Source organism: Sardina pilchardus, chromosome 8 (assembly GCF_963854185.1).
Source record: "Sardina pilchardus chromosome 8, fSarPil1.1, whole genome shotgun sequence".
Taxonomy (NCBI): domain Eukaryota; kingdom Metazoa; phylum Chordata; class Actinopteri; order Clupeiformes; family Clupeidae; genus Sardina; species Sardina pilchardus.
Window position 1 is genome coordinate 27,496,036 of NC_085001.1, and position 24,348 is coordinate 27,520,383.

Sequence of the window (24,348 nt, forward strand, 5' to 3'; positions counted from 1 at the left end):
GGTAGATGGGTTTGTTTTTACCTGTTGGGGAGTTCTCACCGAAATTATTATTTTTAAAATGCTTTGCTGTAACTCAAATTCCACATGTTCAAAACAGCTAACACACAGGCCGATCAAAGTTGCCTACTCATGATGAAAATTACACATTTTATCTGCAAAAGCGAATTTTGCCTCCAAACCACATGACTTGCAAACAGTGAATGAGCTCTTCCAGTCAACCATTCCACGGTGGACAACAAAATACAGGGAACGCCGATGCGTAAAACCTAGGGTTAGGGCAAAAATCTAGGGGAAGATGACCAGTAGATAACCGGATAACTCCGAAATCGTTGTCTTTGTTGCCTTCATAATTTACTTTGAAAAGTGTCTTATCAAAAAGGAGATATAGATTATCAGTTCAGCTGGGTCCGGGACCTCTCTCGTGCGCGCTCAAGATCCCAATTAGCATGACGTTCAAATTAGAACTGCTGCATGAGTGGAGGAGATTGAGAATCGTAGTGTGTAACATGCTGTTGCTGCATTTTGACATTGTAAATGTTCGGAAGAATGAAAAGCTGTTTGAAGAAAAGCTACTTATATTTATTGGCTATGTTGGTGCCCCGACGCCCCTTAATGCCCAACGCACAGTGCATGTTGCGCGTGTTGGTAGCTGTGGCATTGAGTAGGCTAATGTAAGCTGATTATACTTGTAAGGTATTTCGCTTGCATAAAGGCATCAGAGTCAACATTACGTAGGCTATTTAAACTGCTGACAATGTAGTTAGGACAGAAATGCCTATTTTATTCTTATTATTTCCATTAGATACACTTAAAAATATTGTAGACTATATGAAGAGCCATTAGGAATCTAGATAGTTATAGGCCTAGTCAAATACATAACCCCTAACCTTGATTAGAACCTTGTTATGGTAGAACATTTTGCATTGTGTTTGTTAAAAATGACTAGGCCTATCGGTTATCTAAATCAGTTATCGTTTTTTGAAAAACTCCAATAGGGAAATCAAAATGCCACATCGGTCAGGCTCTATAGGAGATGGAGACAAATTGGCATGGCCTACACACACATGCAGACACAAACGCATCCACACACACAGACACACCCACACACACACACACACACACACACACACACACACACACAACCAGACACGCACATGTGCATGCACCCACAGTCGCACACTCATACACACACACGCACACACGCACATACAAGCATACACAAAAGTTGCAGAGTAGGGGATGGAGGTCCCCAAACGTTTTTCCCCACTTACCACCCCTAGAAGTAGCTCGCGTACTACCGGTGGTACGTGTGCCACAGTTGGGGAATCTCTGGAGTAGGAGATGGAGACAAATTGGCAAGCGCGACAAGCGGGAGAGGATGGTCAGGACTAGGCGGCGGTCATATTTTGTACCGCTATTCGGACCATGTAGTTAGTTAGTTGTGTTCCTATATCACTAGAATCATTAGCAGGACACAGTGTAACTGTAATTGACACACATTTACTCTAAGTAAACACACCATGCAAATGAGCTGCTGCTGCATTGAGGCATCAGTCGAACTGTCGTTTTACTAGAAGGTGTAGCGATCATGGCAGCAAGCTGTTGGAGCCGCTTTCTCCACTGCTTCTTTGACTATGAAACTCCCAGAACTATAATTATCTACAACAAAGGAATTGGGTCAGTCTTCAGATTTGTCCAGTTTCTGATCATTGCTTATGTAGTTGGGTAAGTTGTTTGCCACTTAAACAAGAATTTGATGCAGTGCAAGAATGTGACAACGTAATGCTCTCTAGAAGTGTGACAAAATTGTATTCCTTTAACATTTCATTATCTCGTATTAGTTTTTGTCATTTTGTGTTTAGTAATAGTTATGAGTAATCTAATCTTAAATGTAAGGTTGAGTTTGCCATTTTGAAAGCTTTTACTAGTACTTCATACTTTTGCTTTCACTTAAATAGTAAATAATATTATTTACAGCACTTGAGTAGCATATTATAAAACATATTAAATGACATACCTTTTATAATACATATAAAAGTCTTAAAGTAGGCTATATATACTTTAAGACTTTTACTTAAGTGATATATGCTTAGGATTACTTTTAAATTGTAGCCTACTTTTACCATCGATAACATTGTCTAATTTCATTTCAATTTCGCAATGACCATGGAGGATAGCCTGTTAACACCAGACCACTTCTGAAATCTCGTTGTCAATTCAGCCAAGTTCAAATCAAACTATTGGGAAATGAACTTCAAGATGGTCTACCGCATTGTTGCCTTGCATTGTTGCCTTTAAAGAATTAAATGTGTTTAAAAGTAATGAGTGCTTCATGCTCAAATTTCAAATGTAGTGAAAGCAAAAGTACAATATTTGTCTCTTATATTCAGGGTCAGTGTGTGCTCAGTCCTCTTTGTTTGTTAGTGATGTGAAGAAAATTAATCTCTACGACCAAGGCACTCCATAAATTTAAAAAGTCTTTAATCAGAGACTTTTTAAAGTTATGGAGTACAATATTTGTCTTTCAAATCTAGTGGAGTAAAAGTTACCAAATGTTTCCAAAAATATTAAATCTCAAGTAAAGTACACAGTAATCAAGTAAATGTACTTAGTTAATGTCCACCTGTGCTCCTACCAGGTATGTGTGTGTGGTGCAGAAAGGTTACCAGGAAACGGAGGCGGTCATCAGCTCTGTGACCACTAAAGTGAAGGGCTTCACGGCCACCAACACCTCTGCCCTGGGCCTCCACGTCTGGGATGTGACCGAGTTTGTCATCCCTCCTCAGGTACGCCTTCACCGCCTCATCCTAACAATAGTATTCTCTTAAAACAAATGTGTTAGAAACAACACCAACTGTGTTGTGACCGAGTTTGTCATAGAGTTATATCATTTTCACACTTAAGAGTGTACTCCTACGCAGGAGTGAACAGTGACTAAGTATATTTACTTGATTACTGTACTTACGTATGATTTTTCAGATGCTGAGTATTACACATTTTGGACATGTGACTTTTACTCATTGACAAACACTGTACTTTTGACCCCACAACATTTGGAATATGAACATGAGTATGCCTTCTCTAAGATCTACTTCTCATTTATGCATTGCTTGGGTTGAAAGGGGGACGATTCTTTCTTTGTGCTCACCAACGTCATTGCTACTCCAGGTCAAATTCAACAGGCTTGTCCTGAGGTAAGTTTAAATCATTCATCAAATTCACCTGAACTGAAGCCACTTAAAACTTACATTTTAGACTGTAGAACTGTTTAGAACAGCTTTAGTAAGGACTTCACTGCACATAAGTTCTAAATAGACATGCTCATATGACGGACAGGGACAGTAAACATTGTTCTGCAGAGCATAAGAGGGCCTGTGGTGATCCTTTGTTCTTCTTTCTGTGGCGTTTAGCTTCCTTACCCCTCATCTGTCTGTGAGTCTGATGACAACTGCTCTGAAGGCCACAGTGATGTCCAAGGCAATGGTAGTACTAGGTTCTGCTCTGTATAGACTGACTGTTACATGCATGTTCTGTGTTTGTCATAATTACCTCCGCCAAGGACGTTATGTGTTCATCAGGGTTTGTTTGTTTGTCTGTCTGTCTGTCTGTCTGTCTGTCTGTCTGTTTGTCTGTTTGTCTGTTTGCAAGATAACTCAAAAAGTTATGGATGGATTTCGATTACATTTTCAGGGAAGATCTGAAATGACCCAAGAAAGAAACGATTAAAGATTTTGGGAGTGATCCGTATCACCGTCTCGATCCAGAAGGCGGTTATGTTTTCGCTTGGTGGACGTCTGCACCCTCTAAGCGCTTTTCTAGTTATTTATGTGTTCAAATACAGATTGGTTGGGATGTCAGACACCCTTTTGCATAGATATGGAATGGGCATCCAAAATGGCCCTGACAACACAGAGGCAGGTCTGTAATAGAGATCCTCCCTAATAACAGCACAATGCAGTAGTAGATCTGTAGTAGAGATCCTCCCACCAGTTCCCAGACAGCACAGTAGGTAGCTGCTATAGAGCTCCTCCCAATTCCCTATCAGCACGTATAGTAGATTCCCTCCCTGATCCCTAACTGTGTCCACACACACACACCTGCATTGAATGCAGTGTTGGAAACTTGTCTCGCTCACTTTAGGCTTGCGTCATCTGTTGCAAAACTGTATTGTGGCTCCGTTGCATTGCTTTTCTCTTGTCGCCTCTGTCAAAAAATGGAAAAATTTTCTGCTTTTGCTGCATGAACGGACAGCAATGCAAGGTACCAGCCAAACAAATGATGGTTATGCTTCAGGGCATACATACACTGGTCTCGAGATCCCCCCAGTTCCAGAACAACACAGCAGCAGGTCTTTAGTAGAGGCCCTCCCTGATCCCTAGCACAGCAGCAGGTCTGTAGTAGCCTGGCTATCACCAGGATAAGCTCAAGACTGCACAAGAGGCATGATCAGTGGGCGTAGTTCAAATGCGTTTGGATTCAACCAATCAGACCAATCATCCGGGTGCTAGTTTTTGAATGGTTCCAGCAAACGTGGACAGGAAGCATGAGCTGCAGGGCGAAATCCAAATAGCTGGCAGATCGGGCTCCGTTTGCTCAGTCTAGGTCTTTAGTAGAGATACTCCCTGATCCCCAAGAGCTCAACAGTTACAGCCTTGTTGACCCCATCTCCTGTGCAGAGGTGGACATCTGGGTTATATTAAGTAAAAGTCCTGCCATATGTTCTTTCTACCTGCACTTAACACAAGTGATCACTATTGATCTGATCTACCTGGCTGCTGATTATGATGAGCTGGTTTACTAAATTGTTGGATGCCGGGATGCCCGCCTGTGCTCCTGTGCAGGTGTTCAGACTGGCCTGTGTGTGAACTACTCCGCCTCGGTGAAGACGTGCCAGGTGCTCGCCTGGTGCCCCCACGAGAACGACTCTTCCTTGCCAAAGTAGGACTGCTCCCATCGTACATTACACAGCCTAAACAAATAACACAAATCTAAACAAACAAAATAATCTGTGACATCTCTACCTGTGCTGAGCTCATGGGCTGTAGCTCATTAAGTGTGTGTGTGTGTGTGTGTGTGTGTGTGTGTGTGTGTGTGCGTGTTCAGACCTGCATTGCTGGTGAAAGCGGAGAATTTTACCGTGATGATTAAGAACAGTGTGCGTTACCCCAAATTTGGGTTCATCAAGTGAGTTCACCCCCATTGTACACAAATTCCCAATTTCTGCTGAGACGTGTGAGATCAGCAAATGTTGCTTCTCATTAATAATAAAGATCAAATAATTGATTATTATATAAATATTACCAGTATTCATATTGGAGAAGCACAAATTACTAATATTTTCAATATAACCAGAGAGTTTTAAGGTGCCCTAGTCATTGTCATGTGTTTAACTAATTTTCCTTCACTCAGGAAAAACATCTTGCCCAACTTCAGCAAAGAGTACCTCAAGACCTGCAGATACCACAGCTCCACTGATCCCCACTGCCCCATCTTCAGGCTGGGGGAAATGGTCCAAGATGCAGGTGAAGACTTCCTCACCATGGCAGAACAGGTCAGATTATCGTTGAAGTTCTGAACTTTTAAAAAAATGTATTTATATGATATTATATATGATTTATTTGTGAAATGTTCGATATAGAAAACATACAAAGCTTCTCAGATATGAAGAGAAAAAAAGACTTTAGCTAAATGAGGCACAAAGGTGAGGACATCAAATTTAACCACACCTCTCCCATCTCTTTTAACGAAAAGACAACAATAAAAGTAGATATTGACAGGTTGTAATGAGACTTGGTACTGTAGATGGTAATGGCAATACGAATGTACAAAATTATTGCGCACACACAAGCACTCACTCTCTCTCAGCTCTCAGCCGTCCCGGTGCCACAAAACTTGCATGCGTGGTTTTTCTGCTCAGAGGCGCTAGGGGAAAGCTAGACAGCCGTCATTCAACCCTAAATAAGTCAAATAAGCATTCCAATGACTCCGAAGCTGATTAGTTAAGGGAAATTAAGCTAAAAAAAAAAACTTGCATAGTTCATCTTCAATCACAACAAAAAAAGGGAACCCCTGACTTCACACCTTAAATGTAGATTAAGAGGTCTCACCTCAACTCAATTAAATGTTAAGGTAAACTTAAAGGTGCTCTAAGCGATGTTAGGCAATGTAACTAATGTAACTGTTGACGTTCAAACAAACAGAGAGATAGCATGCTACTCCCTCCCTTAATTTCTGCAAGTGATCTCTAATAGGTCTGTTGAGTGAATGGGTCCCATCCCCTAGAAAAATGAGGAGCAAGTGTTTGTAAACTCAACCCCTCTACAAAGATATGGGGCTTCCTGCTTATAATGACACAAAACATATTTCTTCCGTCTCACTGTGAAGTGATGAAATAATGCACGACCATATGACTGTTTCTAACGATACAAAGCTTAATGCAAATGGGTTAAGTTCAAGTGCCCCTTTAAGACCCATCAAATCTGCATTTAAAACAATTTAATACTTTTTTAAGGATGCATGACCACCACCCTGTAAATAGTACTGTATTATTAGCATAAGAAATACTGTATTCTGTCCCCACACTTGTTCAGCTTCTAAAAGATGCTTCTGTGTCTAGCATATGCTCTTCAATTACATCCAAATGGAAAATGCCACTGTAGACCTCAACATACTATCATCGTCGACACCTAACCCTAACTATAACCCTTAACTAACCCAGCACTGCCTTGAAGTCGACGGTGAGGGAGGGCCCAAAAGACCATAGATCATGTTTGTCGGCAGGTTTTTTAAAACTGTTTGGGTAGAATTTAGAGTAACATTTTGAGTCATTCTGTGGAGATGAACCATGGAGCTCTCAGGGTTTAGGGTTTAACTCTTAGCCTTTAACTGCAGTTGTGACTGCAGTAGGTGGTAGGAGGACCAGTGATCGGTATGTTCTAAATGGGTTTTCATCCATCCTTTGGTTGTTTCCCATGGTGAAGGGTGGCGTCATGGGCATTCTGATTGACTGGACCTGTGACCTGGACTGGCCTGAGGACTATTGTCTTCCCAAATACAGTTTCGTCAGGATGGACAAAGCCACCCACAACACAGCCCCTGGCTTCAACTTCAGGTGAAACACAAGATGTCTGTGTGGCACTCCAGTGACTATTGAGCACTTTACGCCTCCGGGGATGATTTGTCTTTCTGTTTGTCATTTTCCATGTGCTGTCTTCTTTGCTCCATGTCCAGGTCAGTTTCATCAAGTGTCCTCCAGCAGATGTAGTTTAGAACCGCAGAAACAGCACAGCTCTAGACCTCTGATATTTGCCTACAAAAACAGCTGCCATCCTTTCCCATTTAAGGCACTGAAATGAGGTGATTTTAAATTATCACACTTGTCAAACTCTAAGTCTATCGACGAACGCGAATCTCGTGTTGTTTGACAGAAGGATGACTGTGCGCGTGAGCATTCAAGGGGGGGGGGGGTGGGGTCGCGCATGGGTAAAGAAGTTGAAATGGCGGAAGTAAACATCTGGAGTAGGCCTACACACAGTCCTCCTTCCGTCAACAACCGCCTGATATAGGCGGGCCAGAGGCGAGCTAAACAGATGAGGACAGCGTTGTGATGTGAGTAAACATTGGAATGCAGTGATATTTTCAAATACCTTGGTGCCGCGCCTCGAGTTGAGCCATTTTTATAACTCATAGGATTTCCAGGCTACCCCACTGTAAAGTGAATTTGCTTTCTATTCTGAAAATATGTTCTCAAAAATTGCTCTCCATTCTCAAACTGGCCATCACCAGACAGAGCTCAATATTTTGGCATTGTTAAAATGACTATATGCTTGGGTAGTCCTTCAACTTATCAGGCCAATGATCTGGGTGCGCCTCGTGAATAAGCTAGTTTGTGATTGGAATCCAGCAAAAGTGGAAGGGAAGCAGGAGAGATAAATGTGCAGGTTTCCAGCCTGAGCTGCAGGGCTAAATCCAATCACCGGCACATCGGGCTGGGTTTATCCCGTCTACAAACTTGCCTTTCTTTGACAGATTTGCAAAATACTCCAACAATGGAAGCACACAGTCCAGAACATTAATCAAAGGATTTGGAGTACGTTTTGATGTGATCGTCTTTGGCACGGTGGGTACCTCCAGCACTCGGGCCATCCTCTCTATCAGCATGACATGCCCCTGCCCAACCAAACACCAGCCATTCAAATCACTGCATTTCTCTTCACAGGCTGGCAAATTCAGTATTGTGCTGACTGTCGTGAATCTCGGTGCAGCCTTGTCTTTCCTCAGTCTGGTAAGTAGGCTAAGATACAAGTGCATGGTCAGCAGCGTGCTAGCACCTACAGAAAGGATCCAAAATCTCCAGGAGACAAAATAACTCCTGCACCCTCTTTAGACAACTCCCCCTGACTGTACAGGGTTACTCATTCGTCTTATTCATGGCAACTGCCATTGTGTAAACTAAGGTGACCAAAACCAGGGACATAATCCTAAAAATGTGGAAAAAACGGGGACATTTCCAGTTAGACTATCAATCTGATTCAAATACATACAAGTTTTATCTTCGAAAAACAGGGACATAAGTATCTTTTATGTATTCTCCCGGGGACAGGCAACCAAAAACGGGGACTGTCTCCTGAAACCAGGGACGTCTGGTCAGCCTAGTGTAAAACAAAGTAGTTGCATGGTACTGTAGTTAGTTCATAATTCCAACATACAAAGGGCCTTTTTTGGTCTACCAGTATCTACTAGTTTTTTTATGCAAATAAGTCTCTACGAACCGAAAGTTGCCAAACGTGGGAGGAAACTTTTTCATCTTGGCAGCTTGGACCAATGATCGCACCGCGTAGGATACTCTTGTGTTTCCTCGCGTATTGGGCCTTCCACCTAGCCTCGCGAGCCATCCACGTACTTCCGGCCAAGGATTGCCTCCACTACGAGTCTGGCCGTGCTCCTCTGTGGAGCATTCTGCTCGGTAGAATTGTAACAGAACGCCCCCCCTCCAGAAAGCAGCCAATAAACGAAGAGACGGGTTGGTGGGGGCGAAAGGGGGAGGGCGCTCGTGACGATGACGTTAAACGCCTGCGCTATGTTGTTATGAGTAACTATCGCCGATTGGGTTAGAGCTGTCCAATCAATTCAAACCAGAACTGGGCGTTACTTCCCGCTTCCTGCAAGCGCTTCAGAGCAAAGAAATTCCAGACCATAATACGAAATGAAATGGTAGTATTATGGGATGGTTAGGACCAGGCTACCTTCCACCTCCCTCCTCAGTCTTCTTTCCACCTCCTCTGGTTGCAGTTAGATGAATGAGATGTCCTCGATGACGTCAGCTTTGAATGATTTCCATGGCACGAGCTCGAGGACGGAGGAGGGAAGCCGTATGCAAATAGAGGGTTGAAAAGAGCCCACAATCTGCAGCCTACTGTATATGTTGAGGAGTTTTCGCCACCTACTGGTGAATGCATAGAACACAACAATCCTATGGTTTGTGTAACCGGTAGCCTCATTTTGGTTTACAATAGCCACCACATAAATAAGGCAAATTTCCTCAACCTGGCCCCTTCTCAACCTCTCTCCTCCAGGCTCGTTCCCACTGATCTATAAAGAACACTGGATAGACTATCCCATCGTTGCCACCCCATCATTATTTATCTATCAGTGGGAAAGAGGACCGATGAAGGGAGAATAGATAAAAAGAAAAATGAGAGCAGCCCCCTGACTACAGCCATATAGCCCCCTACCCCACTGTGTATGCAGCTGAAGACATGTCCTTGATTGCCCTCCCATCTCCCTCCAGGTGGGTGCTGTCTGCGATTGGGTTCTAGTAACATGCACAGCCAAGAGGGAATTCTACGCCAAGCACAAAACCACTGAACTCCCTGAGGATGGAACAGGGGAAGTGGTAAGTGGGCAGTGGACAGAACAGGCCACATTTTCCTGTTAAATGGTGTTTTCAACAAAGCACGTTTTCAAACAATAGCCACTTCAACACAGCTGGTGATGTTCCACTGGTATGTGCTGACTAAAGAGCCTTCAAGGTAGAGCCTGGTATATTCTTTCACACAAACTTACATCACAGACCACTTGGAGGTGCAAACAATATCGAACTTCCTATGTGATTTCAATGGTGATGCAGCATTTGTTTCCACCTCCAACAGCATGGCGTACCTGGTTAGCCATAGGTTAGCGCTCAAAAACACCCACAAATACCTGTATGTTTGTGTGAAAGAATAGACGTACTCAGACTTCTGTAAACTATAAGCCATCATACTAAATAACACCACCCCCTTTCTACTGTTCTCCTTTTTCAGATTTCCATTGGGAAGATTTATGGGACTTCTTGAAGGTTGTTTCAATAATGTGAAACCTCTTTGGAACCACAGGAGGCATGATTTGGTGAACTCGAAGCTGTAAGGGTGTGGTCCACAAAAGAAAAGGACAAAAGATCTCAGGTAGTGAAATAAGGAGCAATGACATTGGAACAAAGTAATAAAAACACATTCTTTATTGATCAAGCGGGTGATCAATGATCATTGGTGACATAATTAAGAGACAATGAAACAACCAAAAAAAATACTGTACAGTAAAAAGCAAAAAAGCAGGATGATTATCGTCTTTTCTGGAAAATATTCCCTCTTCCCATTCCACCTCTTCCCCGGCCTCTGGCTGCCACTGTAAAAGAGAAAGCACAACAACCAGTCAAACGGCAGCCATTACATCCAATATAGCAACTACATCCAATACAGCAGCCATTACATCCAATAAAGCAGCAACTACATCCAAACAAGCATATTAACATTGTTGACCCATACAAACGCTAAAGGGGTTACAACACATAGCACATGCAAACAGCACCGCTGCGCTCTATTTTGGTGCTCCTGCATGTTCCACGGTCGAGGTTCAACCAGGTTGGCCAGGCTAGGTAGGAGACAGGGAGAGATCTGGGTGCCCTGAGCTTTGAGAATGACCAGGTAGGAAACAAATAGAGGTTCTGGTTACCTTGTGCTTTGAGAATGGCCGCTTTGCCCCTTCCTGCGCCGGAGGCCTGGTTCTTATTCTTCATACTTTTCAGCATAGGCGCATTCTTCAGCATGTCAGGAAGAATAAGAAAGCGGATCTTGCTGCCTCTGATGTAGACCTGCTCAAGCTGCGCCACTCGTCCATCCCTGTAGGTCACTGTGATGTTTGCCATCTGGGGAAATAAACAGGAATGTAAGTGCCACACCCAGACACACACACACACACACCCAGACACACACACACACACAAATCACTGTTTCACAACAGTTCAGAAGAGTAAAGAGGAGAGGAGTGATCAGAAAAGTACATTTACAATATGCTCCATTGTAGAAAGGGATGAGTCCATCTCCTTGGCTGTGTAATGTGGCAACTGAGTGGACCATTTCAAAGACTGTGCTTAGTTGGCAGGACTCTTGAATTTACCTGGCAGTTCATGTTATCCTCTGCTTCAATCAGCTTCCCTCGGTACACTTCTCCCGTGTTCGTTTCACATGTGACTATGTGGCCTTCGGCCTCATGAAGCACTTTGATTGGAACACCGATGGACATGCTTAAGTCTGATTGGGTCAGAAGGTAGAATAGTAGGTTAACAGATGAATAGGTTGATTACATATTTGTTTCCTTCACCTCGGGCTCGGCCTACTACTGTAACACACATCAGTGCAGGTTATCGTGTAATAAAACTTCGAATGAGAAAAGGCCATGAGGCATAAATAAGACATTTGTAACGTTACACATAGCAGCGAAAAATAGTCAAATAACATGAACTAGCAAACTATAGACATTGGAAACATCTTAACCACACACCAGGAGAAACAGCAAGCCACAGACTGTTAACAATACGTTACCAGTTCAACTCGAGACACAAAATCATGATCACATTTGATTCTACTTTAATTAGTTCCCGTTAACCTCAAATGTTTATGCAAACCACCAGTCAAAAGTACATTCTGTATGTAATGTTAGAGGGTGTGGGTTAGCAAGCTAATATTAACGACAGAGGGTTGAAGCAGTTAGTAATCAAGGATTTTTGCTAACGACATCAGACTTACATTAACAAACGATACAATTAAATGATTTTATGTATTCTACAAAGATGCATCACTCACGCTTGTACTTGCAGAAGTGTTATATTGTGTTACTCACAACAACAACGTAGCTGTCTAGTGCAGACACTCCTCCCGTTCGCCAAGCTGTCGCTGTGTCGCGTGTTCCAAACGTTGTTTCACGCCTACCATTGTTTATTTCCGGGGTTCTTTCAGAGTCTACTTTTTCCACTGCCACCAAGCGTGTGGGAAGTGAAACTACACACATGCCGTGCTGAGTCTAGACCGGGAAAGATTTAAAGAACTTTAGAAAAATACTGCCTACCTTTTAAATATAGTCTATGGATGAAACCTACTCTGGGAGCTACTCTGGCGATGATGTGATTTCGATCCTCGACTTTCTTTTTCTGCAGCGCAACACTCCAGAACAAGTGGGGGCAGTAGTTTGGTAACCACCAATACTAGTAGAAGAAGAAGAAAAGGAAGGAGTTGCGATCGGAAATGACCAGAATCAGCTGTGTAAAATCAACTCTACATCTGTGGGAAAATACCTCAGTTGTGATCTTTTTTTATACTAACACTAAGCCAGTAATGCTCATCCTGTAGGGCTGTATGAATAACACAGAGTTCTCTGTTGGATATACAAAGTTCAGCACATTAAGTCAGTCATCAACAGTGCTTAATATAAACATAAACTAACGTTAAATGAGGCAGCCTTGCATTGCCGCATTATCGTTGTAAACACCGGAGACTCTTCTTTGGGAAAGAATTGTTGGTTCAGAATGTCAGGTAAGACGAAAATAAGTTAATTTGGGTGTTTTATTTGAACATGCTCGAAAATGCACTTGAGTAAACAAAAGACTCCAGTAACAGCTAACAGGTTAGCTGGACTGGACATGTAACTTGATAGCTATGCTAGCTAGCTAGATACACAACTTGGTTGCTAGCTAACATTAGCTCATTATTGTTAGGTTGGCTATTAGACATATTGGTGCACAAGTAGGATATGATGCTAAGTTTTAGTACATAAACCAATTTTACTGACAGACCACGGGTTAAACCGATGCCTCGTTATTTTCAATAAGCATATTCGTTTGTGGTCTCGGTTAACATTGTTTACAAACGTTGGGTCAGGAAAGAACATCCTCGTCAAACGGCTAACGCTAGCTAACCAAATGCCTGATGTAATAGGTAAACTTATACGAACTGTCAGACATAACGTTATCCGCTAATGAAGTCAAAAACCTCGAGGCTTTCGCGATGACTGTAACGTTAGTCAATTTATGGTACAGCCTTAGTAAGTAGCAATGTTCAAGGTACCATTACTCTTGTGTCTTCCATCGAAGTTGTCTGATGACCTAGTTAGCTAGTATGGGATATGGTAGGTAGAGCAAATGGCCGTGAACATTGAATGTGATCGTGTAAGTCTACTATCAACAGTTTGACGTTTGTAGAAGTTGTAACGTTTGAGTTTTACTGTATTGTGCTCTTTAGGCGTGATGGATCATCAGGTTGTTTGCGAAACGTCAGCTTGTTTCACAAGAGTGCACTGCATTATAAGACTCATAACAACCGTGGCAGACACACAGGCTGTCATTTTTATTTCTGTGGACTATTTGTTGTGGAAGGGTCAAGGCATCTATTAACAGATGTGTTGTACTCAAGAGGTTTTATCTTTCTGTAGTTCAGGCAGAATTCCTTCAATGGTGCATGTGTTTGACCAGACCAGTAGTCTCACACCTTGCTTTGTTGACGTTTTTGGCAGATGATGTTGTCCTGTTGAATGTACCTGTAATCCGGCAGCTCTATCACTGGGACTGTGGACTGGCTTGCTCACGAATGGTTCTAAAGTAAGTAGGCCTACAAGGCCCTGTACCAGCCTTATTCACCTTAGTGGAGCGCTAACCTAGAACCTTATTTGCTGTAGCAGAGCTCTAAACCAGTTATTTCCTGCCAGATACCTCCACCCTGTGAGCGAGGAAGACTTCCAGAGTGCGTGCTGGGACCTGAAGTTGACAGAGAGTGTATGGACTATTGACCTGGCCTACCTGATGTGTCACCTGGGGGTCAAACATCGCTTCTGCACACAGACTCTCGGGGTAGACAAGGGCTTCAAGAACCAGGTATCAGCTGGGGAATCTCTGTTTTGAATTTTGAAGTCAGTTGATCGATCAGTGTTTTAAGTGTAATGTATAGACCTATTCGGGTATACTTGGTCTTTGTAAGAGTTCATGGCCTTGGATGCCCTTTGTTTTCTGCTCCTAATTGTTCTGTTTCCTCTGTGCTCTTCCCCATGAAGTCTTTCTATAAGAAGCACTTTGACACGGAGGAGGACCGGGTCAATGAGCTCTTCCTGTGTGCTGAGAGCAGAGGGGTTATGGTGAAGAAGTGGTATGTATCTCCCTACAGTGGCCTCTGCTACACTCTCTCAAACTCTGTGTGTGTGTGTGTTTGTGTGAGAATGTCCCGCTGTGTATTAGTTCTGTACTCAACGTGTGTGTGTGTGTGTGTGTGTGTGTGTGTGTGTGTGTGTGTGTGTGTGTGTGCGCGTGCGCGCGCGTGTACGTGTTCGTCAGCTCTGTGAGTGTACAGGAGCTTCAGGCCCACGTGTCCGAGGGCCATGTGGCTATCGTGCTGGTGAACGCGGTGCTGCTGGTCTGTGAGCTCTGCTCCATCCCGGTCAAGTACTGCTGCTTCCTGCCCGTGGGACAGAAGTGCTTCTGCAAGAAGCCAGACTACCAGGGCCACTTCGTGGTGGTGTGCGGATTCAACCGCACCAACGGATCCGTCTTCTACAACAACCCCGCCTTCTCCGACCGTGAGTGCTTCTGGCACATTTTATTTTTTATTCAAGTCACATTTCACAAGTCACATTTATTTATATTGCACACGTAATAAACACAATGCAATTGAACCAACCAAGGTGCTCAGAGAAATAAAATAAATACAGTAATAAAAGCAAAAATATAAGTGACTAAAAATATAAGTGAATTAATTTATTAAAAACTCAATCTTCTGTATATCCTGCAGGGTAGAGTAGCATTGACAGAGGACCTGTTTGACAACACAAAGTAACATTGATTAGTATTGTAAATAAAGCCTATTCAGTCAATCTGTGAACATCCCAAGATGTGATCTATGCCCTAGTTGTATGAGTGTTTGCATAGTTGCATGTTATCAGGGACATGGAGGTTTTGCATGATCTTGGGTGTGTGTTTGTGGAATTGCATTCGTGTGTGTGTGGGTGTGGGTGTGGGTGTGAGTGAGAGTAGGCAGTGTGAAAGATGAGCTGTACCTTGCAGAGTTGTGCGTGTGTGTGTGTGTGTGTTGCGCTACAATGTTAAGTCTGAGCTGTACCTTGCAGGGGTGTGCTGCACCAGCATCACTAACTTTGAGGAGGCCCGCCGCAGCTATGGCACCGACGAAGACATCCTCCTCATCTTCAAGGAGAGCTGATCACCAGCGGCAACGATCCCAGCTGACAGAGTAGACTCCCCATCATCGCTTTCCCATCAGCCACCTGTGCCCCTTGGCTGACGCCTGGAGTGGTATGGGCACAGAGTCTGGACTGTATTAGAGCAATGCCCCCACCCACCCACACACACCCACGAGTGTCCATCTCCAGGACATGATGTGCTGCTACTCAATGAATTCCCCCCCCACCCCTGAAACATTAGCTGGACACCCATGCAAGCAGAAGCATCAGCTGTAAATGACATCACAATGACACCGCTCACCTGTGCGTCTCCATTGGCCACTCCCATTGGGTGCAGTTATGAGTTTGTGCTGCCGTCTGGGCTCTGATTGCGAGTTACTCTGCGTGACCGGTCCGGCCCTTGGAAGAGCAGCCTTTGCGGAGAGGTTGGGGGCGAGGAGTACAAATGGACTGATTATGGAGTCTGCAGAACAGTGTCTGTGTCGCTAAGTAGTTGTGTGTAGTCTCCTGAGGAAGCCTTGTGCATTCACTAAACCAGTGTTTGAAGACTTGTTTTGAAAATGGGTGAAAGTGGGAGGATCTGGTCCATAAACTCAGGTAGCACCCATGAAGACAAACGTGTGAACTGTCAAATGAGAGCAGAGTTGTGCAGAGTTGACACCCCCACCCTCTGCCGCTCCTGCCCCCTTATGCCCTCACTCACCCCATCCCTCTGCCCTGACACCCCCTCTCCCCACTCCCTGTGTTCAACTGCAGCAGGGCTGAACCAGTACTGTATTTTAACATCATATGGTAAAACATGAACACCATTACTGTATTCTAACACCATAAGGTAAAAGATGAACTCCAGTACTGTATTCTAACACCATAGGGTAAAAGATGAACTCCAGTACTGTATTTTAACACCAACACCATTACTGTATTCTAACACCATAAGGTAAAAGATGAACTCCAGTACTGTATTCTAACACCATAAGGTAAAAGATGAACTCCAGTACTGTATTTTAACACCATAAGGTAAAAGATGAACCTCAGTACTGTATTCTAACATCATAAGGTAAAAGATGAACCCAGTATTATATGTGAGTATTTGGAGAGGGGCTGAACCCAGTGTTGTGTTTGTACTGTATGTAGAGGGGGAACTGAACCAAGTATTGTATGTCAGTATGTAGAGGGTGGGCTAAATCCGGTATTGTGTTGGTACTGTATGAGAGTATTTGGAGGGGGGTGAACACAGTGCTGTATGGATACTCTATGTGAGCACTGGGGTCTGTCTATGGAGGCTTGGAGCTGCAATCACCAGTGGACACGTGATCCAGTAGACACGAGTGCTCCGACTGCTGTGCACTCTCCATGCGTACCTCAGACGGCGGCCAAATCCTCACGCTGGCGTCCTGAGATGCCCCGCTGCACGTGGGCCGGGGTGGGGCCGGGCCGAGGAGGAGGCCCCTGGGTGCTGAGCTCATGCGTGCATGTACAACTTCTACCAAATGTCTTCGGACAAACTGCTATGTGGGGGGTGCAAATCAATTAAAGACTGTTGAATTAATTTCATTATGTCCCAAGTCATCACGGACGGCACTATTTGTCATTTGTCTTTTTAAATGTATGGGTGAAAGGATTGCACTAAAGAATTATGTCAGCCATAACGGAGTGTTTTGTTTTTTAAATCACCTGTTCTGAGCTCTGAGTGTCTGAACAGAATGTATTTAATTTCAATTAAGCGCTACCTGTTTTCTTAAGGAGGAAAATATAATGACACACTTTATTTTTTAAGAAATGATGTATACAGTTGCATTTAGTGATCAATAAAAGTATATGTTGTTTATTTTAATGATGCAATTACTCTTTGTCTGTCGTTTTTATTTTGAAATCCAACATACTAGACCACATATAAGACGTCTGACAACATTTCCTTTGAGACTCGTAGTTATGGCAACATCATTACCACCACCACCACTACAATCACTACTTCTACTATTCTGCATCTCGCCACTGCTCCAGCCTGGGGGCTTTTCCGTAGTGGTGTCTCCTATTGCAGTAATATAGTAGTATTAGTGGTGTTGGTGTTCTAGGCTGTCTGTCAGTAGCACTGGGGTATGCTAGACTCCCGCTAGAAGTAGCAGCACCAGTAGTGGTATTAGTGTACAGTAGGTGTACTAGATGGTCAGACGTAGCGGGGTGGGTATACAAGGCTGTCAGTAGTAGCAGTGGTGGTGCAGATCTAGACTGTCAGTAGTTGTAGTAGCAGTGGTGGTGTAGATCTAGACTGTCAGTAGTTGTAATAGTAGAAGTAGTTGTAGGTGTACTAGGCTGTCAGCAGTAGTGGTGGTGGTGTAGATCTAGACTGTCAGTAGTAGTAGTAGGTGTACTAGGCTGTCAGCAGTAGCAGTGGTGGTGTGGGTGTAGTAGTAATAACACTGGTGGTGGTAGTAGACTAGTAGTGGTGGTGGTGGTGGTGGTGGTGTCCACTAGGCTGTTGATGGCCCATGTTTCCAAGGATTCCACATGATGCTGGATGATGTTGTTCTACTCTTTGATGATGTTGGGCTGGAACTCGTGTTGGACGGCTTGAGCAATCTCGTCTGCATACATCTCATAACGACCAGTCATCTGCAGGGAACAAACACACCACTTGGTCATCTGAAGGCAACAAACACAGAACTCAGGCCACTCATGTGCAGAGAACGCCAACACACAGCTCAGTGATCTGCAGAGAACATACACACAGCTCGGTCATAGAGAATCAGAGATAGTCAGTTTTAATAATGATGCAGTAACCAACCTTGAAGTTCCACTTGTCTGCGATTTGCCTGTTTAGATTCAGGTCAAGTTCGGTGACCAGGAGCCCATCTCGAGTTCTCGAGAGACCCGGCGAGCGACTGCCGTCTGGAGCTGCCACGTAGCTGGAGCCGTAGAAGTGCCCAAAGTCATTGTGCGCTAAAGGATATGGATACAGATAGCGGAAGTGTCCAAAGTCATTGTGTGCTAAAGGATTTGGAAACAGATAACGGATGTGTCCAAAGTCATGGTAGGTATGCTGAAGGATATGGATACACATAGCAATCATGCTGAAGCGTGTGGATAGACATAGTCTTGAGTGTCAGATGCAAATGAATCTGACATAGTGTGGATGTCGCCTGAGTAGAACCAAACCAGAGGGAATGTGCAGAGACAACCAACCATTAGAGAGAACAGCACAAAACAACTAGACTGGGTAAACCCAGTCCTATCTGCCGGTGGTTGGATTTCGCCCTGCAGCTCAGGCTGGAGACCTGCACATTTATCTCCTGCTTCCTGTCCACATTTGCAGGAACCAATCACAAACTAGCCTATCCACCAGGCGCACCGGGATCATTGGTCTGATTGGTTGAAGGACTATCCAAATGCGTACAGAGTAATTTGAACTATGCCCATTGATCATGCCTCTTGTGCAGTAGAAATATAGTGCCGACTCCCCAGACTAATGTTCAATCTTGAGAGACAACCACATTTTCACTGGTTTAATACATGACCATGGCATTCTCGACAGAGCCATGTAAAAACGTGGTTTAACCATTATGAGGGAAAAGTTGTGTGCTTGAAACACTCTGCAATGCATAAAAAAATGCGCTATCTAAATAATATTGACTCCACTTTACTTGAAACATTGGGAACCTATCCAGCATTTCATACAGGTAACATGTAGGCTGCCAGCATCCTTACCTTTCTTCCCGTCCCCAGACGTAAACTCATTCTTGAAATGCTCCTGTTTTCAAAGAGAGATAGCAGATGAAGGCACAGAGATAGACACACACACACACACACACACACACACACACACACACACACACACACACACACACACACACACACACACACACACACACACACACACACACACACACACACACACACACACACACACACACACACACACACACACACACACACACACACGCACACACACACACTATTGCTACTGAGCATTCCCTTCCATACCAACTACCAAAGAGGTTCACTTACCGTGCCAACACGGTTGATGGCACAGGTGAAGCAGTGGTTGGCAATGGCCGCATTCCTTGCTTCAATTGACCACATGGGCTCACTTGAAACAAACAAACAAACAAACAAATAAACATGACTTGTCTGCGCACATCATAGTCAGCTTTCATGCACTGAGCAGACTGAGCAGGCTGTCTGTTCTCATTATAGACAGACTATTCAGCATACTAATCACTGTTCTCACTGTAGGGAGACCCTATATGCATCGTACTAATCACTGTTCACACTAGAGAGACCCTATGCATCGTACTAATCACTGTTCTCACTATAGAGAGACCCTATATGCATCATACTAACCACTGTTCACACTAGAGAGACCCTATATTCAGCGTACTAGTTCACACTATAGGGAGACCCTATAGTCAGCGTAATAACTGCTTATCTATGGTGTCGATCACACATTTAATCATGTTGATCCCACAATCCTGAGGACTGTCAGACAGGGTCAGTGTCATACGAGTTCCTGTGTTGTACTTGTTTCTGTATGAAACTAGTTCCTGTGTGGTACTAATTCCTGTATGGAACTAGTTCCTGTGTGAAACTATTTTCTGTATGGTACTTGTTCCTGTATGGAACTACCAGTAGTTCCTGTGTGGTACTATTTCCTGTATGGAACTACCAGTAGTTCCTGTGTGGTACTATTTCCTGTATGTACTTGTCCTTGTATGGTATAAGTTCCTCTGTGGTACTATTTCCTTTATGGTACTTGTTTCGGTATGGTATTAGTCCCTGTGTTACTAGATCATGTGTACCTGAGTGCCCCAACGGTGGCAGAGGGGTTGAAGATGATTTCTGCTCCGTTCAGGCTGTAGAGGAACCAGTTGAGAGGGTGGTGGCGGCCGTAGCAGATGTTGATCGCTATTCTGCCGAACTGCGTCTGGAACACGCGGTGGCCTGTGTTGCCCTCCATGTAGTAGGAGGCCTGTGAGCGGCACACACACATAAACACAAACACGAACACGCACAAACACACACACACACACACACACACACACACGCACTCACGCGCACTCACACACACACACACACACACACACACACACACACACAGAGACACACTGCTGAGTGCATGTGACACTACAAAAATAAAACTTTGGACTGAGGGGTAAAGGAGTCTGATTATACAAACCAATTTCCACATGCTGCACTCTCTTTCATTCCTGCTCTCAATAATAATTAAATTAAAAACAACTTGACTTAAAAAAAATGGTGTGCTACTGCTCAGTCAACTCTCACTGACATGCAAGCGAGCTTGTTGTGTGTTGTGCTGTTTGTTGTGCCTGGATATCAGCTATTTGGACAATCTTGGCACATTAAAAATTAACCATAGAGGTTTTGTACAGACAGGTTTGAATGCTCCTACATAAAGATGGCATATAACATCATGCGCTGCTGACATGTTGTAACCTTTAAGAATTATGTCTAGTCTAGGTTTGTTATTTAACTCCTTCTTTTTTGAAAGTTCAGACAGTGGCTGCTCTAGTAGTAAGAGTACTGCCCAGAGTTCCTGGTAGGGTCCTTTGACTAAGAGTTGAAGACGTAATTCAAACAGCACATGGTGTGTAATGCCCCAACAGTGAGGTGGGGTTCAGCTTATCCTCACCTCGTTGAAATCTCCTACACGGGGAATGTGATTCTTCCTGGTTTTCCCCAGAACTTTCCCCGAGTTCGACACCACGACAGCGGTGTTCCACAGCGTTGCTCCGTGAACCTCGTCTCGCTCCAGAATGGGGGAGATAACAACCATGTTGTGCTTCTTTGCCAACTGCAAATCAAACACACACTCATCATAAACACACTCTCATCTCACCCAAGTTGCATTCATACATCAACACTAGCTGGATGGTGACCCCTAGAGCCTGAACTTTAACCTTTGCCCCCTAACCTCCTGGCAGAATCGGGTAGTGTAGCCCTCCTCAGCTGACTCTGCAAACTCCGTCCAGGGTTCCCTCTCGCGTGTACAAAATGCAAAGGGCATGGCTGTAGACGACAAATAAACTACTTACTGCACAAGTCAGAGTTAGGGTATACAGGACATCCGTGTTGGGTGAGGGTGTATATGAAATCTTTTTGTATTTGTGTGTTTGACAGTGAGAGTGAGAGTGAAAGAGAGAGAGAGAGAAAGAGTATGCATGTGTGTGAGATGGCATGTACCGGTACAGTATGTGTGTGTACTTACTCCAGGCCTCCTGGAAGCAGACGATGTTGACTCCACACATGGCCGCCACCTCCACCATCTCCCCCACACGCTTGTGCAGAGCAGTGATCTGCGCCACAGAGGGAGGCCCAGTCACTACAGCTTCAGGACTAATGGCTACTTACTACACAGAGATGATCACAGACTAGACATGTTATTACACTACTACTAATACTACTACTACTACTACTAATAATAATAATAACAATAATAATAATTATTATAATAATAATTCATTCTATTTATGGGCGCCTTTTTCAACACTCAATCAGAATCAATCAATCAAAATCAATAGTAAAACACTCAGTCCATCAAACAAACAATTCAGAAACAACAGGCAATAAAACAACAGCAAAATACGAATTCACTGTATATACATAGCTAACAATACTACTATTAAAAGAGAACAAGAGAAAGGGTGGAGTCGTTACAGTAAAAGTAGATGAAAATGAGAGGGAGTAGGCCTGTGTCTGAAAAGATGAGTTTTTTAGGTGAGTTTTGAAAGTAACTAACGCCTTACACAGAGCTTAGCACAGGGACACTCACTCTGCTGCATGCTGTACACAGGTGGTGAGGAGGAGAACACATGACTGGAATGAACTGAAGCTCACGCTGATCACAACTCTACTAGTCTGTACCTGATCCAGCACCGGGGCATCTGTGGGGAGGACGATCTTGTTCTGAATGAGTCCGACGCGGACCACTCGGGCCGGTCGCAGCTGCTCCGGTGCCGCCTCAAACACGTAGCCCTGCAGGTCAAAGTCTCGCTCCGAGGCCGAGTCTAGCGCCACCTGCGGGAGCCCCAGAGTCCTGGGGGGGCAGATGACCTGGGTCAATACTGGTCCATCTACGACAGTCCCAAAACACCAGCCCAAAAACACCAGCCCGTAAACAACAGCCCTTAAATAATCAACCACAGCCATTCAACGACAGCCTTTTAACACAATGTCCATCAGCTATAGCCCATGATAAGGTGGCCTGGGTCCACAGAACACCAGCCCACTAACAGTGGCCCAATATTACTGGCCCATCAACACTAGTACATTAACACGTGCCCATCAACTATAGCCCTTGGTAAAGTGACTTGGGTCAACAGAACGCCAACCCACTAACACTGGCCCAATAACACCAGCAATAGCCCCTGGTTAGGTGGACTAAGTTAACACTAGCTCATCAACATCGGCCCAATAACTCTAGCCCATGAACTAGCCCATCCTTTTTATTTTTACACATGTCTGCAGGTCCAGTCATGGAAGTGCCAGTGACTTACCAGGCAAACATGGCAAAAGACAAACCCCAGGCCTGGGAATCATCCCTGGGATGCTCAAAGTATTGTTCAAAATCAGACTCTCAACTTAAGTCACATGAATGTCACATCTATTAACGAGAAATATTCACTGCCATTATAAATTAATGCATTCATTAGTTACATATTCAATCAAGTAATGCATTAATTCATATAATTAATTAATTAATTAATTAATATGTCTCTCTCTCTCACTCACACACACAAACTAACACGCAGATAAGGGTTGATAAACTGAAGCTTTGCAAAAAAGTCATGCCTTTTTCTTGTGAGACCTACTCCATCAATATGTTCATATCAATATCCATCAAAGTGCTGTTGATTTGTTTTAGATTAAGTGAAAAGAAATAATAAGCAATAGGCCTACATCCCAACTTATGATGATTAGGCCACTTGAAATTCCTCATAAAAATGATTGATGATTGATTTATTGATGAAAATTCATTAAATTCTTTACATCATTACATCTTTATTTGAAAATTATCCTCAATAGGTTAATTGAGATCAAGCCAACCAAATGTGGCAGGCATGACATTCAGATTGAACCTGGATGACAGCCTGGATTGATGCAGCAGGCGTAACCCAGAGTGGGAGGGGATTTCGATTTTCACTTGCATTTCCAACAGATGATGTCAACACTAGGGGAGAGGCTACACGGCCTACAGGTCAGAGATTGGTGAAGTCGAAGAGGACGCAGGGCTGAAGTCTACTAGGAAATTAGCTTTTTACCTGCATTGCAGACAGTAGAGGCAGAAACCGTGCCATTAGGAGTGGGTCATTTGTGATGTAGCCTAAGGACTGTCTAAATAAATACTCCTACCGACAGAAGCAGGGAAATTAAACGATTTGGGAATGTGCTCTTGTCAAAAACGAGGAATTATTTAGCGATAGGCCTAGGCTACGCAATTCGGCTACATGTCTTGCCATGTTTTGACACATACACGTTCGAATGTAGGCTAATTAGTAGTCTAATCATCAAAGCATTTCCTTTATCAAAGTACCCAGAACGGATCCGAGTTGATTGGCTAAAGCTATTACAGCATAAGGCAATCGGGTGTTTTTCCGGTAACCTACTTACTTGAGCTCTTTTCCATATAAAATCCGACGGACTTCGCTCAGCTCGTCCTCAGGAACGTAAGTCCCCAGAGTCTTCTCCAACGATTCGAATTGGGAACCAGACATGATTAATGTTGCCAAAACTCACGAAACTACCTAAAGAGAAGTAGCCTGCTGAAGTCCCACTCCACCAGTGTCTGGTGTAGCCTACTCGTGTTACCTGTTTTGAAACGTTACTGATTGAACAAGA

General features: G+C 43.8%; 4 protein-coding genes across 5 annotated transcripts; 2 read left to right on the plus strand and 2 right to left on the minus strand.

The window, feature by feature from the left end:
* Positions 1-1,399: 1,399 nt before the first annotated feature.
* Positions 1,400-10,504, plus strand: p2rx4b (purinergic receptor P2X, ligand-gated ion channel, 4b). The gene is made up of 12 exons (XM_062543464.1): positions 1,400-1,725; positions 2,639-2,786; positions 3,123-3,194; positions 3,411-3,483; positions 4,842-4,938; positions 5,104-5,184; positions 5,410-5,551; positions 6,981-7,111; positions 8,029-8,119; positions 8,219-8,284; positions 9,791-9,895; positions 10,305-10,504. Exons 1-12 carry the CDS (start codon positions 1,589-1,591, stop codon positions 10,335-10,337), a joined length of 1,176 nt encoding a protein of 391 aa, XP_062399448.1. The 5' UTR covers positions 1,400-1,588; the 3' UTR covers positions 10,338-10,504.
* snrpd3 (small nuclear ribonucleoprotein D3 polypeptide) lies at positions 10,481-12,265 on the minus strand. Of its 2 annotated transcripts, none has more exons than XM_062543470.1 (4): positions 12,160-12,265; positions 11,437-11,570; positions 10,993-11,185; positions 10,481-10,665 (listed from the first exon to the last, which is right to left on the minus strand). In XM_062543470.1, the coding sequence occupies exons 2-4, from the start codon at positions 11,560-11,562 to the stop codon at positions 10,601-10,603; spliced, it is 384 nt and encodes a 127-aa protein (XP_062399454.1). In that variant the 5' UTR covers positions 11,563-11,570; positions 12,160-12,265; the 3' UTR covers positions 10,481-10,600. The 2 variants fall into 2 exon arrangements, with proteins under 2 accessions (XP_062399454.1, XP_062399455.1); XM_062543471.1 differs by having other exon boundaries at positions 12,123-12,235.
* Positions 11,002-17,337, plus strand: gucd1 (guanylyl cyclase domain containing 1). The gene is made up of 7 exons (XM_062543466.1): positions 11,002-11,205; positions 12,473-12,848; positions 13,825-13,909; positions 14,017-14,182; positions 14,359-14,450; positions 14,636-14,877; positions 15,424-17,337. Exons 2-7 carry the CDS (start codon positions 12,842-12,844, stop codon positions 15,513-15,515), a joined length of 684 nt encoding a protein of 227 aa, XP_062399450.1. The 5' UTR covers positions 11,002-11,205; positions 12,473-12,841; the 3' UTR covers positions 15,516-17,337.
* Positions 17,187-24,260, minus strand: upb1 (ureidopropionase, beta). Its single transcript, XM_062543465.1, has 10 exons — positions 24,121-24,260; positions 22,375-22,546; positions 21,719-21,806; positions 21,425-21,519; positions 21,143-21,304; positions 20,292-20,461; positions 19,501-19,582; positions 19,201-19,243; positions 18,281-18,435; positions 17,187-18,108 (listed from the first exon to the last, which is right to left on the minus strand). Exons 1-10 carry the CDS (start codon positions 24,222-24,224, stop codon positions 18,025-18,027), a joined length of 1,155 nt encoding a protein of 384 aa, XP_062399449.1. The 5' UTR covers positions 24,225-24,260; the 3' UTR covers positions 17,187-18,024.
* Between the last annotated feature and the right edge of the window lie 88 nt (positions 24,261-24,348).

What these genes read in the sequence shown, in the direction of transcription:
- p2rx4b (XM_062543464.1), top strand. Translation starts at nt 1,589, where the DNA reads ATGGCAGCAAGCTGTTGGAGCCGCTTTCTCCACTGCTTCTTTGACTAT. An exon ending in AACGACTCTTCCTTGCCAAA is followed by an intron (nt 4,939 to 5,103) that starts GTAGGACTGCTC and finishes GTGCGTGTTCAG; the next exon opens with ACCTGCATTGCTGGTGAAAG. An exon ending in GCCCCTGGCTTCAACTTCAG is followed by an intron (nt 7,112 to 8,028) that starts GTGAAACACAAG and finishes TTTCTTTGACAG; the next exon opens with ATTTGCAAAATACTCCAACA.
- snrpd3 (XM_062543470.1), bottom strand. Translation starts at nt 11,562, where the DNA reads ATGTCCATCGGTGTTCCAATCAAAGTGCTTCATGAGGCCGAAGGCCAC. An exon ending in AGGATAACATGAACTGCCAG is followed by an intron (nt 11,186 to 11,436) that starts GTAAATTCAAGA and finishes TTATTTCCCCAG; the next exon opens with ATGGCAAACATCACAGTGAC. An exon ending in GGCCATTCTCAAAGCACAAG is followed by an intron (nt 10,666 to 10,992) that starts GTAACCAGAACC and finishes TCTCTTTTACAG; the next exon opens with TGGCAGCCAGAGGCCGGGGA.
- gucd1 (XM_062543466.1), top strand. An exon ending in TGCTCACGAATGGTTCTAAA is followed by an intron (nt 13,910 to 14,016) that starts GTAAGTAGGCCT and finishes ATTTCCTGCCAG; the next exon opens with ATACCTCCACCCTGTGAGCG. An exon ending in GGGGTTATGGTGAAGAAGTG is followed by an intron (nt 14,451 to 14,635) that starts GTATGTATCTCC and finishes CGTGTTCGTCAG; the next exon opens with CTCTGTGAGTGTACAGGAGC.
- upb1 (XM_062543465.1), bottom strand. Translation starts at nt 24,224, where the DNA reads ATGTCTGGTTCCCAATTCGAATCGTTGGAGAAGACTCTGGGGACTTAC. An exon ending in TTATATGGAAAAGAGCTCAA is followed by an intron (nt 22,547 to 24,120) that starts GTAAGTAGGTTA and finishes CTGCCCCCCCAG; the next exon opens with GACTCTGGGGCTCCCGCAGG. An exon ending in CTGCTTCCAGGAGGCCTGGA is followed by an intron (nt 21,520 to 21,718) that starts GTAAGTACACAC and finishes TGTCGTCTACAG; the next exon opens with CCATGCCCTTTGCATTTTGT.